General features: G+C 43.2%; 1 protein-coding gene across 2 annotated transcripts in view; it reads right to left on the bottom strand.

Annotated features, from left to right (window-relative positions):
- Positions 1-19,801, bottom strand: part of LOC146822961 (serpin B6-like) — a 354,778-nt gene that overhangs the window by 186,865 nt on the left and 148,112 nt on the right. For both annotated transcript variants that reach the window (XM_085607130.1, XM_085607131.1), the window contains exon 2: positions 2,509-2,686. In XM_085607130.1, coding sequence (XP_085463256.1) covers positions 2,509-2,686 — 178 coding nt within the window. The remainder of the gene's footprint in view (positions 1-2,508; positions 2,687-19,801) is intronic.

Genomic DNA, 19,801 nt, shown 5'->3' with positions numbered 1-19,801 from the left:
CCTGTTGGCATACAAAGAGTTAAGAGGAAGATCCCTGCTCTTTTAAGGCCCTACCTTTTGGACCTTCTTATCTTTGACTCCTGACCTAAGGTGGACTTCAAAATCTAAACAATTAAAGACCAGCCTCTTATGACAAGTTGGCAAGTTTTTAATAACACAAATTGTTCCTCTTTTCTTATGCTCTCCCACACCTGTTTCTACAGCTGTTCTACCCACATCCTGGAATATCCATCGTATTACACTATGGCAATAGAAACGTTACAAATAAAATCAAAGAAAAATAGGATTTACCAAAATAAGACTGCGTATACACAACAACTGTAGAATAGCGACTCTAGCTTTCCACTGCCCTGGATCCAAGAATGCCACAGGGTTAATCTTCTGTTTTTCTTACTTACTCAACAACTTTCTATATTAAGTCTCACCCCAGTTTAGCATTTGATTCTCTCTATAGTAATGCAACTGAACTTGGTCAGACTGCAATAGGTGTAGTAGTGTTATGGCACATTAGGGCCCTTGGATTTTATTAAATGGGTATCAGAAATGATCTTACAAAAAAACCTTGGGACGGTCCGAGTTGAGGCAGCCCAAAACTGGCATTCTGGTGCTAGTCTGTGCAAATGTTTGGGTGTAGCAGAACCCTTACATTTCGACACAATCCTACAAGATACTTTACAATTGAAGATCAATCTTTTAATTATTATATCAAATTTTTTAATCTATAAATAGTCCATAACGGGAGGTAGAAAGGTATATATGGTAGATTCCAACTCAATAAAATTCTTGAAAATAAAAATCAGAGAATGTGAGTTCGCCAAATGCACTCCATGAGAAAGTTGCATAGCAAGGAAATCGAAGTAGGTAAAGGGATGCTATGCAATGACGACTATTTAATCACTTTCTTTGCATACATTAAAAATAGTTCATTCAATGTTCTTCTGCTCTTGAGAACATGGCCTATTGTTAGAATGAACCCTAGCTCACATATTGAGACAGCAAGGTGGGTCAATGAAATAGGCCCCTGCTGCTGACATCTGTGAGTAAAATGGAGGTCACATCTTCAAATCCTGGCAGGAACAGCCCTTCGTTCCATCAGTTCCAAGTTGATGAATAGTGATGTCATATTAACTTATAGTAACAACTTATTTAGTGCTTAGGAAACACAAAACTGTGGTATTTAGAGCCATATAAAACTTGTTTATATTATTATTAGAAACCTCTCTGGTATGTTAAAATTGACATGATCAATTAAAATGCTAAGAATTGCTGGCACTTTAACTCTTGTCTGCCTGGATGTTTAGGTTCAGTGGGAGTGAGGTTTAGAGATACAAACAGAGTGGGACAGTTGATATGTCGTATGGCTGTGTTGAATTAAATTGAGGAGAAGGGAGAAATAAGGGATAAAGTACACCCTGCTGAACATTTTAAGGATACTGCAAGTCATCAAGGAGTTCCATAACCATATAGAGGAAGCGAGGCCAAAAGAGGAGTTCCTTTATAAGGTTATGGAACTCCGAGGTGACTTGGAAGATCCTTATCATGTACCCAAAGGGGTACTTTATCCCATATAATACATGGTCACACCATCACCTTTCCCACAAACCACTTCAAACCTTTGTGCATAGCGATTTGACATGAAAGAGAGAGCATGTTTGCAAACATGAAGTATAAAAATAAAACCTCTAGTGCAAAATTAAACACATCAAAAAACTGTTATATATTTGTGTCAAACAGATATTAGAAACAGTTCAATTAAAGTGAGATTTTGTATTAAAAAACTAAAATGCTGATGTAGCTCGGAATGTGTAGAAACATGCAGAAAGATTCTAGCTTTTCTCTATCCAAGGAGTGCAAAAAATAAATTCTCTCCAATTGTCATTGTAAGCTATTAAGATGGGGCAGAAGAAAAGCAAAGCTTCAATAATGCTCCGTGGCCGGACCTGCCCTTCACCTTGGTTGCTATCTCTGGCAGCAGGCACTGTCACGTCAGAACTAGACTGTAATAAGTTATAATGGTCTTTTCTTTATTATCGGTAACTGGGTGCGTCACAAGTCACAGATTATAAAGAAATCAGATACTGCAGTTTATAAAGGGATCACAGAATCCCATGTATTAGGTTATTAAAGCCCAAGTGGTGTCCAGCATAAACAGCTGGTAATAGCCCTTCCTATCATTATGCAGCCTCCCAATCCTATCAGGACCACAATTGTGTGGGCTGGTAATTATTGAATGAACCAGAAAGAGGCTTCAGCAGTTTGTGAGAATCGATTTCCGAGCTGAAAAAAGAAACCTCCAACGGTAGTGGTAACTGAATGTTTCACAAGTCAAGAAAAAATACCAGCAGCCATAGTATTAATAGAAGGTTCATCCAGTTCAATGCTAGATCTCCCAACAGCTATAATACCCAATTGCTACAGGTATGTCATCAGAGGTTGTCTAACAGCTCCCTTTACACAAGCGTATACCTGCACTGCAGCACTTTTAGTGTACAATGGAAACAAACATACCTGTACCATCTGGGCTGCTGTGTCCCCTTTGGCACCAAAAAAAACCATAGCCAGAGCAGACGAAATACTCATTGGCGAATAAAATAAATTTTTCTTTTTGTCATTTTCACTCAGTTTTTTCCAGAGGTCAAGGGCGAATGAAGTATTGGCTTGGCTAAGAGAGTCCATTCTTGAGAATCTAGAACAGAAAGAGAAAACTAAATGTACAAACTTATTTTTTTGTTTTCCTTAGGCAAAGTGAATTTAGAATCAGAACGGACATCTAAAGAAACATGAAATATTGCATGATGTGACCACATTCCTCTCTAGTCCGGGTTTTAAAGAAATTTAACAGTTTACATGATACCCTAAGCTAAATGAGTTATTCAAATTAGTGTGCAAATCAGGTAGAACACACTCTGCTTGTCACCTAAAAGAGCCATCATTACAACAGCAATGCACTGGCACAGGGGCAAGGAACTACGGCATACCAATGACTGCTGCCTTGTACTCTAGAGCCAGGAGGTGCCCCATTACTTGCATCATTTGACCCACTTGTCTGGTCACTATGTATTACTGTGGCGAGGGAGGCAGCAGCTCTGGATGAGATGTCCTGGGGCAGTTTGTCACCCCGATAGAGATACCATTTATTGTGTGCAGGCAGCAATTATGTGTCCATCCCCATTTCTCATCCTTACTTCTCATGTATCATCCATCATCCCTACTTCTCACTCATCATTCACATTTTTCATCCCTCCTGCTCATGAATTAGCCAAAATTCTACTTCTCATGCCTATTTCTCAAAGTCCTGCAGACTGAACTTTGAAGTGTAAAGCAAACAACCATACCCTCATGATGTTTTTTTGCCTAACCACCAAGATGAAATAGTATTTAAACCAACTGATATGTGCGTAGTCCAAGTCCCCTTGCTATAACTACGTTAAAGTGTTAACTTTCAGCGTAAAAACACTACAACCAGATCTCACTAACCAGCAATTCATTAATCAGATTGCTGTTAATGTTCAACAAATGCCAAAGTCTACATTTGAATTCAATCCAGCTTTGTAGATGCAGAAAGGTAATGTTCACAGGATTTCTTATCTTAGGTGTGTGCTGGACTATAGCTTTGATCCTTTGGTAGGGAACCTACAATCCGAACTTCAGGCAGCAACGTGTCCTCTTAGAAGACAAGACCAGTCCTCCTTGAGTACACAGAAGAACACGTGGCATGCATGTGAAACTCTAACATGCTGGAGATGACAAATATAGGCAAACATAACATCTGTTCGTTCTACTCACTGAGCAAATTATCCTACCACACGGAAACTCAGAGCGTGGTTTTGGCCTTGGAAGAACTCAGTCTAAATGGAATGATAAACCATTCCGGTGCAAGAGTGAGTTACCAAATCCAATACTATAGATTACTCTACTGGTTCCCAGTAAAGAAAATAATTAAATTCAAGTTGTATATAACAAAAAGAAGAATTTGGGGTCATGGCCCAAAGTATTAGAAAAAACTAGTACAGGATCAATTTTAGGACACCCTCATTACTCACTCCTCATCCCTACTTCTCTTCCCTATAACTCATCCATCATCCTTACTTCTCATCCATCACTCCTACTTCAATGCTCTCTCATCCATCATTCCTTTTTCTTATCCATAATCCCTACTCCTCATCTGTCATCCCTACTTGTCATCACTGCATCTCATCCATAGCTACATCTCATTCCCACGTCTCATCCCTCATAACTGCTGCTCATCCTTACTTCTCATCCACCATCCCTATTTCTCAATCATCATTCCGACTTCTACCTCTTATCCCTACTTCTCATCCATCCTCCCTACTTCTTATCCATCAACTATCATCCCGATGTCTCATCCTAACTTCTCAAGCATCATCCATTATCCCTACTTCTCACCCATCGTCCCTGCTTTTCATCCACCATTCTTACTTTTACTTCTCATCCCTACTTCATCCATCATCCCTCCTTCCCGGCCATCATCCATACTTCACATTCTTACTTCCCATAAATCAGCCATTAGCCATACCTCTCATCCATCATCCCTATTTCTCATCCCTACTTCCAGTGAACCATCCATAATTATACTTCTCATACCCAATTCATAATCCATCATCGCTACTTCACACTCCTCCTCCCTCAGTCATACCAGCACACTTTCAATGTTGTAAAACACACCTTCACACTGATTGACTGGCAACAGCCAATTAGAGTTAGGAGAGAGGCCGGCATTCTATTGGTTTAGCCGCTGAAAACAGCCTTCTCTTTGAATATGCAACTCTGGTGTGCTTCCAGCGAATTCAAGGTTGTACAGCATTTCATTTTATTTAAGTAAATGTTTTTCTGTTTACACAGGCCTCTGCCGAAAGAAAGCTCTGATGGTGTGGGAAGACTAAGGGTCTCCAGCTTGGGCTATAAATCAAAACATGGAGACATCAACCTTTTCTGGTTTCAGTTTCATACCCAACAAAGAAAATGTTTACAAGCATCTGTCTCTTTTCTTTTATAGGCCGAGGGGAGAGGTTTTGGTGGCTGAAGAACGCAGCTGATTTGAGAAAAACATGGCAAGGCCTAGGCCACATCAGTAACAGGGATCAGCCTTAGGCACCAGCAGATTTGGAGGATATTGCCTCTGTATGCAGCACATTGTGCAAAATGTCACTTTTCTTATGGTATCTAGACATCACAATAAATGTTGTGGGGTAACCGTAAACAGGTGGCACTTAAACTGACCGTTTCTGTTGCAGCACACATTCTCGAAGTTAGTCTGTAACCTATGGACTTCACTGAGATCCTACTTGCCGTCACCGAAACCCACTCAATATTCCAGGCTGAGTCTATGTCATGAAACAGAAGGCAGCGAGGTGCCAGCTGTCTGTGTCTAAAATAAAGGCTGTGTGATGTAGGTGGTCATCAGCTGCCTTAAGAATTGGCAAAGCCAATAGGTTTCACCTATGTGAGATCTATTGGCTTTGTCAATGTTTTTTTAGACATGTTGCACGTCATACAAGAGCTTCTTGGAATCAATACATATTGCAAAGCTCTCGAAGATGGAGTTGAAGCCCCGCCCATCTTTTTGATTGGTTTGCGTCATCTTGCATGTAAAACGCTGGCTTCTCATTGTAAAGGAGGCTTTTTAGTCCCTCCTTGTTGCCGCCTTGTCTCTTTTTGGCCACGCCCACCGGGATTTGATCTTTTACCGGCGGCGTGACACTCTCTTCTTTATTACTCCCTATGCACTTTTTTTTTCTCTCTCAGCTTTGGCAAAGTCAGCCGTGTGTTTACTTTTGCATCGCACTTTCACTTAAAGTGAAAGCGCGATGCAAAAGTAAACACGCGGTTATGTGCTCCCCAGCATACAGGTCCGGGCCGTCACAGCGCCCATAACTTGCTTTTCTCTCTTTTTAGCCACTTGTAGGGGACGGCGAACGTGATCAGCGATCGGTCGTCGAATCGACCAGCGTTTCCAGTTTCGGGAGCGGAGGAGGCGATCCAGCTATGAGCTATGCCGGGTAGCGAGAGGAGGAAGATACGGAGGGAGGAGAAGAATTGCGGCACGAGTGTCCGGCGGAGAGGTCCTTCTGTATACGTGCTACACTCGAGGAACGAGATCTGGCAAGGTTGAGTGTAGCATCTGGGCCAAAGAGCCTCGGGCCGGGTAGCCAGCGTGACATTCTCCTTCCCTCGCCCGTGACCCTGGGATGCTGTGGGGGTGTTCGTCCCTCGACCCGTGGCCGGCTTTCGGAGAGGGGCCGCGTATGGGGGACATAGCTGTGTTTTGTGGCGCTAAGATAAGGTAGGAGCGTCTCGTTAGCAAGAAAATGGTCTTTCAGAGCAGTCTGCACATAACTTCTTGTGGACGTTGATTAGTGGGTGAAAGATTTCTAGTTCTGCCACGCTTGATAATGCTCGTCGAGTAATTCTGTTGGTACCGGTATTGTGGCGTATCCATGTTAGGAGTTTGGTGGCACGCGGTAATATGCGTCCTGTGAGCTCACTATAGTGTTGCCCGGGTTGGAGTTGGATGTCACACCGCGCAACGATCGATGGTAATTTGGTTCTGGTCTCGTGCGCACTGGAGGCGGCCCTGCAGGTAGAACGTGGCCTCGGCTAGAGTGTATTGTGCGCACAGCTTTGAGAAAGACGGGCTTTTATCTCCTCAGCCTGTGCAAGCAGGTCAGGTAGCACTGGAGAGCTGGCGCTGCTCCGAGGCCTGGGTTCACGTAAGTGTACAGCTGATGCTGCGCCACCAGCATCTTTTGGAAAGGAAGCTGTCTGCCAACAGCCAGCCTTCCTGGCGGTAAACAGCGGCGGCCTCCAATGTGGAACCGAGTGCTGTTGTGTGTTTCTTAATCTCGTTCACAAGTTGTTGCAAGGCACGTTTGAGAGCCGCCCATAGGTATAGCACACTGTCAGATTGAAATTACCGAATACCTGTAAATAAGAGACAGCGCGGGATGGCCAATCCATGGAGAAAAGCCTTACAAGGCCTCTTAGCCTCACTCCTCCCCTCCTGACGCCTAGGGCAATGAAACAGAGGGGTGACTGGCCATTTCCACCCATGGTGGCCCCATGTTCTCAGCTACCACCCAAGCAGGTGAGCAACACTAGGATACTGTCCCCTCTGTGTGCCTTTCGGCCGAGTTGGCCAGCTGCAGAGTCTCTGCATTATGCAGTGGCCGACCCATGCCAGCAGTTGTTAGCCTGGTGCAGTGAAGTCAGTGGGATAGTATCCCTGTGGGGGCAATGGGTGAAGAAGGTGGGCATCAGCATCTGGTAATGAGAATCACGTTAACAAGCATCGAAGCAGCCGACATTTAACGATGCTCTGAGCTAGAGGTGGGCAGGCTAGGAAGCCGAGCCAATTGTCTGTCTTTGTTCTAAGAGCCAGAGTACGAGCAAAGCCATAAAATATATTTTGTGCAATAGGTTCAGCAAACCGCAGTATTTCTTTAATACAAGAAAGCTTTTCACTTAAGCATATTTAATTATATTACTTTATTGAGTGGCATTCATTAGAAAGGGATACTTTCTAACATGAACGTAAATATTTCTCCTTTACCTGGACTGAATTTGATACAGGAATATAATAAAATAGCTCAGTAAAATGAGAGGCAGAATCCGTGGTATTAGAGGTTCGGAATGGGCTTTATTCCATTGATACGATTATAATCGGTTGCTCTCAATGTTCCGTCACCACGAAGGTTCAGGAAGTGAAGCACACACATTATTGACATGAAATGGCTTTTATAATACATACATTACAATGAAGCGAATGCAGTAGGCGTAACAATTGATAAGGAAAATGACGAATTGTCTACGTAACCGAAAATGGGTGTAACAAGGAGTAAAAAGGAACACAATTGGTTGTGATGTCATGTATAGGTGGATCTATAAGATAATACTTGGCATAGATGCGCGCACAGCAGCATGACGTGTGATTGACGTGTAACTGGGGGTGAAGGGGACTTGACATTTAGCTTTACATGTGGAGACGAAAAGTCTGGGGTTATGTCAACCTAATCCCAAATCATATCTAACATCCTATGTTTAAAGAACTATGTTATCCACAAAGGAAGGACTCTCGGACAGAATCTATTCTATACTGACTGTGTGTGCGTGTACAAGCGTCTAAGTGTCTACACTAAACGCGAGGGCAGGAATCTTCCATAGTAACAGGGCTATGAATTACTTGTATTAAGACAGAGAAGCCGGCCCCTTTGCTTGGTAGCTGGAAGAATGTTTACTTAAACTACTAGGCAGGAATGCATCGGCTGAGGGGGAAGCAGATAATTCGAAGGTGAAATACAGTTCTTGGCAGAGAATAGGCTGATGTCAGGCTTCGTGAGCCGCGCAGAGAATGAGACAAAGTTCATGGTCACAGATGCAGGCTCAGACTGGAGCTTTCAGAGGCAGAAGGCAAGAGGAGTTTCGATGACAGAATCAGGGCCTACTTGCCTGGACTGTAAAATAGCATAAGTGAACCATATAAAGCCGGTGGCCTTTTGTACTTAAGAATGGAATATCCGGCCTATTCATGGCGGATCTGACAGAGGACATGTTGACTGTGGACGCACATGTATTTGCGTCTTCATAACTGGAACTGGAGGGAACATACATGTACTTGTGACATGCATATAGAACCGTTGGGGTCCAAGATAGGGGACATAACTGACCAGAAAAATCCATATTTCCACATTCCCTCCTTGTCCCCTACTTGCCCGTTAAGAGATATCAATCTTCATTAATCCATTGATCTGTTCATATAGCATCATTTGTTCTTCTTTCTTCTTCCGGAATCTTGAATGAAATCTTGATGGTGGAATACACGATGTGGCACACAGACCACAAATCGCTGGTCCACATTGTAGACATAGACAGCAACTGAATAGTATGAGAAGGCCAATACCTAGGAAGGATAGAACTCTCCATCCCCAGGCTGATATCACACTCCAAAACCAACTGGACCAAGTCCAGGTGCCTGGATTCTGGTGTATCTGGCTTACAATCTTGTGAAGGCGAGTTATAGCTTTATATACAGATGGCGAATTTTCTGGTATGAATACGCAGCAGCTGGATCCGATGACCCTACAAGCTCCGCCTCTATCAGCCAAGATGACGTCAAGGACAAGACGATTTTGAAGCACAACAATCCGCATAGCAGACTGCTCTTCTGTTAGATTGCCTAAGGCGGAAATAGTTTCATTCACTACTGCTTCAAGGGTTCTAGTTAATCTACGTATCAGCTTGCTATTAGTAACAGTACCTATATAGGGAAAGATGCCTTTATTGAAATCTACATACTTGTCCCATGCCGTCTCAGTATAATCGACAATTGGGAGATCTCTCCGCTCTCTATTGTGTACTAAATGAATATTTCTATAATAATCAGGAGGAGCTAGGAAAACAGGTGGCAAAAGGAATGCAATATAGCAGGTACCATCCCAATCTAGAGGTAGACGCATATATGCAGTCTGACCACATATAAAGTAGGAGTGGCGATAAGCTCTAAATGAAGATTTGCCTTGATCACTGAATTCTACTGTAGTGGTGCATTTACTATGGCCCATATGTATGGAACCAACCTTTCTTACACACAATTCACCTTTTGCTGGGAATACTGACATGGTGGGTAAGACTAGTTCAACTTCGGATACGACATTTAGAATCATGAGATTAGGTGTAAAATTACCTAATCCATATACTTCATTTTCTAGATCAGTTCCTGTTCTTTTGGGGCGACCCTCCTTGTCAGGGTAGCAGACCTTGAGTAAAACTAGGTTTAGGTTTCCCCATACCCACTGATTTTGGTAAACTGCTGTGTCTGAGTCTATGGAATTAATTAAACTAAACCATGCTCCACAGGAGCCATTATGTGTAAATGGATGTGGAAAGAAAGGCAAGACTCCTTCATAATTCTGATAGGGAGGAAGTCGGCCACACACCCAACAATTAGTTGCATTACTAGTCTGATGGGAATGGTGTAACATACTAATGAAAGTGTTATTGCGCAGCGCAAGTCTGTAGGACAATTCATGCGGGGGTAAGTCACTAAAAGAATGTTCTGCAATAACATTGTGAACATTTCTGGCAATAGGGTAATAGATGTGCAACAACATACTGGTAATAATTATCAAAAGACTTAAGGAAAACAAAATTAATAATGTCCCTATACAATGGCTACGCAGTGATTTACAATATGCCTGTCGTTTCATCATTTTTCGCGACTGTTCATGATTCAGGTCTAGAGGATACATGTCAGAGACAGATTCAACCGCTTCACCTAGGAGAGGACTTAAACAATCAAACCGTCTGACGTCCTCGGCCTTAACTTAACTTTGTAAAGTTCGCTTTCAGTTTTTTCCACCAAAGGAAGTTTTGAATCAGTCTGTGAAGGAGTGCAGGGCACAATGTCTATATCCGAGCATTGTCCATGAAATCTCTTGATATGGCTTGAATGAATCCAACCCTTGCGGCCCTCGATCTTCACGGCTGTTCTTGTGGTCAGCAGAACCAACTTGGGTGTCTTCCACCTGGGCTCCAGCTGAGTCTTTCGGTCGAAATTTTTCACAAACACAAAATCCCCCGGAACTATGTCATGGGGTTTCACCTCAGTGTTGTCGGGAAATGCTGCAGCAACCTGTGAACGACAAGATTGTAGTGCAGACATCAAGGAAGCCAAGTAATCTGTCAGCATATTACAGTCAACATCAGTTATTTTGCGTGGTACAGGCGTCCCCCACATATTTGGTGGTCTACCGAAGATCACCTCATACGGGGATAGCCCTGTTCTAGAGTGTGCTACCATTCTCATGTAAAAAAGTGCAACTGGTAATGCTACTATCCAGTCGACACCTTTTTCTCGGCATATTTTGGACAATCTGATTTTCAGAATCTGGTTATGTCTTTCTACGAGACCTGCTGCCTCGGGGTGTCGGACACAGTGGAATTTCCACTGATATCCTAGCAGAAGTGAAACATGTTTCATTAATTCGGATGAGAACGGCTGGCCGTTATCTGAGTAGACAACACGTGGTAAACCGTAGCGTGGGAAGAATTCTCGAACTAACTGTTTGGCAGTAGTCGGGGCAGTGTAATCTGAAACCGGGTATGCCTCCGTCCAACGGGACAGAGCGCAGACAACTACGAGAACATATTTGAATCCTCGACATCGTTCCATCTGGATATAATCCATCTGGAGGACTTCAAAAGGGTGATCAGGAGGATGAAATCCACCCTGTTCTACGGGAACACTTTTTCCTGGGTTGAACTGGCAACAGATCATACAGGTACGGACTTTTTGTTTGGCTGCTGCTCGTAAATGTTTATTGAACCAAATGTGTTGAATGCTGTCTAGCATAGCTTTTTCTCCTAGATGGGCTGGGCTATGGATAGTGTTAATAATGACTTGGACCATTGAATCAGGAAGGAACCATACAGACTTTTCTTTCATCATCCATCCTTGGTCCGTTTGGATCCCTCCTAATTCAGTCCATTTCTCTATTTCGTCTGGTGTGGCATGTGTCTGTATGTCAATTACATCAAGAGTAGGATCTTTAACTGTCATACAATGTGTCGGCATCGGGACTATTGTCTTTGTCATGTCGGATGTTTGAGTTTGAGCAGTCTGTTTAGCTGTTCTGTCGGCTAAATCATTGCCTTGAGAAATGATATCAGTAACTTTCGTATGAGCTTTACATTTCATAATTGATATTGCAGTAGGTAGATGTATTGCATCTAATAAGGCATGAATGAGGGGTCCGTGCTGAATGTGGGCACCATGGGAAGTTAAATAACCTCTCTCTCGCCACAGCACGCCGAAGTCATGTACGACTCCGAATGCATAACGTGAATCAGTGTATATGTTGACTTTCTTACTTGTGGCTTGAATACAGGCTTGTGTCAGAGCAATGAGCTCTGCGGCTTGAGCTGACAAAGTATTTATACGATTGGCTTCAATGACTTCAGTATCTGTTGTGACTGCATAAGCAGCCACCAATTCTCCTGTACTTGTTCTCATACATAAACCATCTACATACAACGTCAGGTCTGGATCTGACAATGGAACATCTGTCAAGTCTTGTCTAGGTTTCGTCGTTATAGTAATAACTTCAATACAGTCATGAGCTAGTGGGTCTGCTCCAGTTACTGGCAAAAGTGTGGCAGGATTCAATGTATTACAGCGTCTGATTTCTATGTGTGGCTGAAACAATGTAAGTTCATACCCTGTAAGTCGTGCTATAGTCAAGTGTTGTGTTTGCGTTCTATTCACAAGGACTTCTACTGTGTGTGGTACTTGAACTGTCAATGGATGTCCTAACACTATGGCATCGCTTTGTCTAATTGCTAAAGCTGTCGCTGCTACTGATTTTAGGCACGCAGGCAAAGCCTGAGCTACGGGATCTAATGTACTAGAAAAATAAGCACATGGTTTGTGTGCTCCTGCTTGTTCCTGTGTGAGTACTGACAAAGCAGTACCTCCGCGTTCTGTAACAAAGAGTGTAAACTGTTTTCTGTAACATGGTGTTGCTAAAACGGGTGCTTGACATAAAGTTTTCTTTAGGCTTTCAAAAGCTTGTGTATGTTCCTGAGTCCAAGGGAGAACAGTCGATGTGGCTGCCTCCTGTGTTGTCAACTGAATGAGTGGTTTTGCTAGAAATGCATATTGCGGAATCCACTGTCTACAGTATGAAGTGAGGCCTATGAAAGCCCGCACCTCCTTTTGTGTCTTGGGTATTGGCATGTTAGCTATTAACTGAATGCGATCTGGTGTAAGCTGCCTTCCCTCCTTGGACAGCGAGTGTCCAAGATAAATAACTCGCTGGACACAGAATTGCAGCTTAGAAGGGGACACCTTGTGCCCTTTTTCGGCTAGAAATTGTAAAACTGTCAGTGATGCTTTTTCACATTCAGGTTCGCTTCGGGCGGTGATCAGCAGATCATCGACATATTGAAGCAGAGCAGTGTTAACTGGCATGTGTATACTGTCAAGTTCTCGTTTCAGTGCTTGGCTATAGATGCTGGGGCTTTCTGTAAATCCTTGAGGTGCGCGTGAGAATTTAAAGCTACGTCCATTTAAACTAAATCCGAATAAATATTGGCTTTCCGGATCTATTGGGACGCTGAAAAAGGCATTCTTGAGATCAATTACAGTAAAGAATGTTGCTTCGGAATCAATAGTTGTCAGTAATGACGAGATATCGGGGACCACAGGAAATTGTGGCACAATGCATTTGTTTAATTCGCGCAGATCAATAACCAATCGATATACTGGCGGGGCCTTAGGATCTGTTCGTTTAAGAATCGGAATTATCGGGGAATTACATACATTGGAGTCAGTTTCTACAACCACTCCTTGGGCAATGAGTTCGTCAATAATTTGCAGTAAAGCCATTACAGCATCTGGGGGTAACTTGTATTGTCGCATTCGTGGTAGCACCACTCCTGCCTTTAATGTGACTCGATATGGTGTAATATTCATGCAACCAACATCAGTAGGGCCTTGTGCCCATAGACGTGTAGGTAAAGTCTGTAATCGGGGATCCATGTCTCTGGACACATAATGACCTTTAAAATCACGTAAAAACAATCTTACTCCTTCCGGAGAACAACATATTATGGCTCCTAGAGCTTTTAACGTTTTTATTCCTAATAGATTTTCTGGACATGATTTAGTAAGCAATAAATCTGTGGTTCGGGTCAAAGGTCCTATCGTAAGTGGAAGAGGCTGTGACACTTCATTAACAATAGGCTTTCCTGAAAAACCCAGGGAAATATTCTGTGAGCCTGAGAGGGGTGCCCCTGGAACTTCACTACGTTTTATAGTTGTTCGACTTGCCCCTGTATCGAGTAAAAATTTTCTGTCTTGGCCTAATAATTCACTGTGTACATAAGGTCCTTCTTGATCTACAGGGATCTCGATAAGGGGTAAGTCAATTTCCCTCTCTAGGCTTGTTCATGCGTAGCGCTGATACTCAGGATATTCATACTGTGCGGTCTGATACATTTGTCGTGTTGTTGTCTGTGTGGCAGTAACAGGCAACGGTGGTGCAGCTGGCACAAACTGTATTGGCTGTTGTGCGGCTGGCATGGCCTGGGCATGCTGCAAAGCTCCTTGTTCATTCTGATCTTGTCTGAGTGGCCGTGATCTTTCTTGTGTTTTTCCTATGCTGATATTATGTTTTAAAACTGGGCAATCGTGTACGTAATGACCTGGCTTTTTACAGTAATTGCATGTCCCTTTTATGGGTCCTGCTGAATCGGAATGTGTCGTACCCTTTTTATGCCCTTCAGCTGGAACTGTCTGAGAAACTAGCATTTTCATTTTCGTGTCTTTCATGCGTCTGTGTTCATGTTCTTGTTCCTCTCTAATTCTATTGTGATGGTACTGTAACATTTGTAACATTTGTGATGGAGTGTTACCTTGCCAGGTACTCTCGAATTTTAATACTCTATTCTTTACTGGGGGCAGGGCATTTTCTACTAATTTTGTTACAAACAGATGTGGGTATGATTCGCTACTTGCTTTTATGCCACTATTTATACCAAAACATTTTTCAAATCGGGCATAGTAATCACTAGTGTCCTCATCTTGCTTCTGTTTACAGGCTGAAATTGTACCCCAATCTTCCTTTTTCGTAGTTAATAAACGCGGCAGTACCTGTACTAGTAATCCTGGTAATGCCTTAGTTTTGTCCCCAAGCCCTGCTCCTGCAGTTCGGGCCCTTTCTTCTGCTTCTAATACTGACCATTCTATCTTTTGGTCTCCTACCTCCCACTCTTTTTCCTTGAGTTTCTCATAAATGCCAGCAGGCATCAATACCTTTAATATTGTCATAATGTCGGGGTAGGTATACTCTCCCATGAGTAACATGTCTTTAATTTCTCGGTGGAAACCCGCTGGGTCTTTGTCATGACTGGGTACCACTTTCTTCATTTGTAACAATTCTATTTTCGATATGGGCGTATATACAAATACGCGTCTAAACTGATTGTCCTCGCCCTTTATTGGGTGCACTTCTCGTAAGGGATTCTGTCTATCTATGTGATACATGGTTCTTTCCTTGACGGGCAGTGGAACATGTTCTGAACATACAAAAAGAATATATTGCTTTCTTGATTCTAGAATTTCTTTAATTAATTTAGTATCTGGACCTCTCCATCTATTCGCGAGTAATTCAGTCAATATATCGGGTAAGGGACCAGGATCCGAATGCTGACTTCGATATAGTATAATGAGTTGTTGAATCATATAAATCCCAGCTAACCTCTGTTCGTCTGGGGTAAGATTCAAAAATGTGCGTACTACTGTATCATCACTATATTTTCCGGGACTGTCCACCCAATGGACAGCTGCCCTGGCTAAATCTTGTTCATCCATAGAATCGAGGAAATGATAACCCCTTCGTTCTCGGAGTAATTTGTCAGCTGTTTGGAACGAATGCTCATTAGACCTTATATGGACTATGGGTGTTGAGAAACCCCTGTTATTGTCTGGACATATCGGGCGTGTTGGGTCAATAAGACGTCTCGTACTATTACAAGATCTCCTTTTACCTACATAGGCTATAGTTTCTGACTGTCCTGTGTGCGATTCTGACCCTTCTTCCTCGCTTTGTTCAAACTCGTCTACCTCTAATCTCTCTTCGTGTAGGCGTTCTATTTCTTTACGGATCTTTCGGCACATGGCTATTATACAATTTTGTTTATCATGTCTCCCTTCTGAAATATTCTGGCTCCATCTTGTAAGAATTTTCATTGCTTCCGGGTCTACCCCCGGTCGGTCTTCATTTCTGATCACACAGTTTATGAGGAAACGTAACAGTTCCCCCTGTATCTCTACCTTCTGGTATTCCATAGCTCTGTTAATACATCCTGGATCTCGCCCTGTGTGGACAAAATGGTATATATTATCTAGATGCGCAGTCATTCCTGGTAACTTCCCTAAATACACTGCGGCTCGTCTGAGACGTAATGATGCTAGGGTCATTTCGTCCTCCTTTCCAGGCACAGGGTCATATCTACAATCTATAAGAAGTTCCTTAAGCGCACGGGCACTAAGGAGTTTGGGTGTACGTGAATGTCCTGACTCTTGAAATGTAAGTTTATTTATTCTGGGTGGCGTAGAGAAAATATTGGTAGCACCTCCCGTAACCCCATCTGGGGTGTCGGGTGCGAAAGGATTCGTTGAACGTGATACAGCAACTATAGGTGTGGACACAGCTATAGAAGCAGCTGTGGGAACAGGTGTAGAAACAGATGTGCTTGCCAGAACTTGTGACTCGATTTGTTGCTGTAGGGATACGGGTGCTGGATCTGAGCGTTGGACCTCCCTGGTATGCGGTCTATGCGGGGCGGAATTAGCATACTCGGGAGCTGCGTCATCTAAATATGAGGAAAGAAAAACATCTTCTGCGGTTCTAGGATGCCCCTTAGGATGTACCTTTATTGGAAATAATGGGGGTGGCAAGTCTTTCGGTATTTCTGGGGTAGCCTTAGGTAATCCTTCTGCCAGAAGGGGATACATACCATTCATAAGGGCATTTCTTTGTCTGTCTACTTGTTCTGACTTCACTCGGATACCTTCCTCAATTAATAGATTTTCTTGAACTTTATTGGAATTGTCTTTACTCTTCTCTTCCTGTCTACGTGCTTTTTCTGTTCGTCTATGCGACTCCTTACGCCATAATTCAATGGCATCTTTCTGTGACTGTCTGACTTTCCTTTTCCATAACTCTTCTTCTACTTTCATGATGCATTCTGCATCCCAGGTTCCCGCTGTGGGCCACCTCTGACTTTCTGGTAATCCCTTGGTGTAGTCTACCCATAAATCAAAAAATAATATAGCGTCTAAGCCATGTTTATGATACATGAAGTGCCCTGGAGTGTCCCTAGGAGGAATAGGAACGGCTTCTTCGAGAACCCCTTTTTTAGTAGTGATCTGTCTTAATTTCGAAAAGAGCGGCATATTGAGAACTGACCTTATACTTGATTTTGACCACCTGACCTGATACTTGAATTTGAACAGACTTAATACAATAAACACGATAATGAACAGTCATTCATACCACAATATACAGAACGTATTTAAACACATTAAACATTGAACATTAAACCTTTAACTGAAACAACAATGATGGTCGTCTGCATAACTAACCACCAAGCTTAATTCTCGGCAATAACTAGACAATAACTAGACACTTCGGAATACCTTGGAATACTTGATATACTGCTAAACAGTACAGATACACTGCTAAAACAGTGCAGACCGGATTTGTGTACCCAAACCCGTCTTGACCGGCACAACCTATGTGCACGTCAGAAATGCCTCCCCAGCAATAGTACTCACCGGGTAGCTTCGGAAACGGAAGGCCTCAGTAACTTGAACTTGACTCGGACTGGACTCGACTCGACTCGACTCGTCGGACACTGGACTTGACTTCGGACTGGTGGGTCTCTGTATACCTCGGATCTTGCTCTCTCAGCTAGGCTCTGGTCGGGATACTTCGCACTTCTCACCGCCTCGTCTGGGTGTTGATCGCAGTCTCAGTCGCCCCCGCTTGACCGGAGGGAGATACAGGAAATCCTGCTGGTACGCGTTATTGTCCGTCCAGCTGTGGCAGGAGACCGGGCCTGCAACTCACCGCCGGCGCGTGAGATGAGAAAGTGTCCCTGTTCGGGCGCCATTCATGTGGTAAATATTTCTCCTTTACCTGGACTGAATTTGATACAGGAATATAATAAAATAGCTCAGTAAAATGAGAGGCAGAATCCGTGGTATTAGAGGTTCGGAATGGGCTTTATTCCATTGATACGATTATAATCGGTTGCTCTCAATGTTCCGTCACCACGAAGGTTCAGGAAGTGAAGCACACACATTATTGACATGAAATGGCTTTTATAATACATACATTACAATGAAGCGAATGCAGTAGGCGTAACAATTGATAAGGAAAATGACGAATTGTCTACGTAACCGAAAATGGGTGTAACAAGGAGTAAAAAGGAACACAATTGGTTGTGATGTCATGTATAGGTGGATCTATAAGATAATACTTGGCATAGATGCGCGCGCAGCAGCATGACGTGTGATTGACGTGTAACTGGGGGTGAAGGGGACTTGACATTTAGCTTTACATGTGGAGACGAAAAGTCTGGGGTTATGTCAACCTAATCCCAAATCATATCTAACATCCTATGTTTAAAGAACTATGTTATCCACAAAGGAAGGACTCTCGGACAGAATCTATTCTATACTGACTGTGTGTGCGTGTACAAGCGTCTAAGTGTCTACACTAAACGCGAGGGCAGGAATCTTCCATAGTAACAGGGCTATGAATTACTTGTATTAAGACAGAGAAGCCGGCCCCTTTGCTTGGTAGCTGGAAGAATGTTTACTTAAACTACTAGGCAGGAATGCATCGGCTGAGGGGGAAGCAGATAATTCGAAGGTGAAATACAGTTCTTGGCAGAGAATAGGCTGATGTCAGGCTTCGTGAGCCGCGCAGAGAATGAGACAAAGTTCATGGTCACAGATGCAGGCTCAGACTGGAGCTTTCAGAGGCAGAAGGCAAGAGGAGTTTCGATGACAGAATCAGGGCCTACTTGCCTGGACTGTAAAATAGCATAAGTGAACCATATAAAGCCGGTGGCCTTTTGTACTTAAGAATGGAATATCCGGCCTATTCATGGCGGATCTGACAGAGGACATGTTGACTGTGGACGCACATGTATTTGCGTCTTCATAACTGGAACTGGAGGGAACATACATGTACTTGTGACATGCATATAGAACCGTTGGGGTCCAAGATAGGGGACATAACTGACCAGAAAAATCCATATTTCCACACATCCATGCACTGCTCACCCCAGTAATACAATGGCTCGTTTCACGTCTTGCTGTGTTTGAATATCAACTTCTTTGTTGCGCTTTATACAACACTTGTGCCAGTGTCCGTGTACTATAAGGAATAGATGGACTGGCGCCTGAACCATCGTGACCCTCTAGTGCCTAAATACCCCCTTGGGTGAAAAGCTACGCTATAAATCCAGTTGATTGGTCAGTTGAGCACCCCCTGTAAAGGGGATGAAATGTTACCATCACAGATGTTTTTTTTTTACTTTGTATTTTGTATCTTTGTGTTATTCGTCAAAAAGCACCAAGAACAGAAACCTGATAATATTTTTAAGTATATCCATCTTTGTAAGGCGACTTTAGGTGCATAGTTACCTAGGTGGGCAGTTTTGTTTGCATACTGTCCTCTTGGTGGTCCGTTTTGTATGTGGAGTCCATGCAGCCTCATAGTCTGTACAGTTGCTTGGATGAAGCCACGATACTCAGACTCTATCTGCTCCCTTTATTAAGATGCAAAAACAACAATTGATGGACAGAATGCAGAACAATGTCATACATTCACCCCAGTACAGAGATCTGGGCCTAAATCCATCGTTTTTTTGCTCACCATGCCGTTCCAGTTTGAACCCAGCCATATGCAAATCAGTCTTGACCCTGTGCCTCATGGGAACAGTCCAGCCCGAACTGCCAAGCCAGGTCCTCCCTGGACTGGAAACAAGCATCCTAGGACCGGTTTCGGGGTTTCACCCCTCTTCAGCCAGGATAGCTTGATTCCAGTGGCATGGAGAGCAAGGGACCCACGTCTGGGCATACCCTTCCCACTCAGGGTGACAAATGCAAAAACAACAATTGATGGACAGAATGCAGAACAATGTCATACCTTCACCCCAGTACAGAGATCTGGGCCTAAATCCATCGTTTTTTTGCTCACCATGCCGT

This window comes from Triturus cristatus, chromosome 5_2 (assembly GCF_964204655.1).
Source record: "Triturus cristatus chromosome 5_2, aTriCri1.1, whole genome shotgun sequence".
In the NCBI taxonomy this organism is placed as follows: domain Eukaryota; kingdom Metazoa; phylum Chordata; class Amphibia; order Caudata; family Salamandridae; genus Triturus; species Triturus cristatus.
Note: the sequence above shows the minus strand (reverse complement) of the source record. Positions and strands in the feature narration are given on the sequence as shown.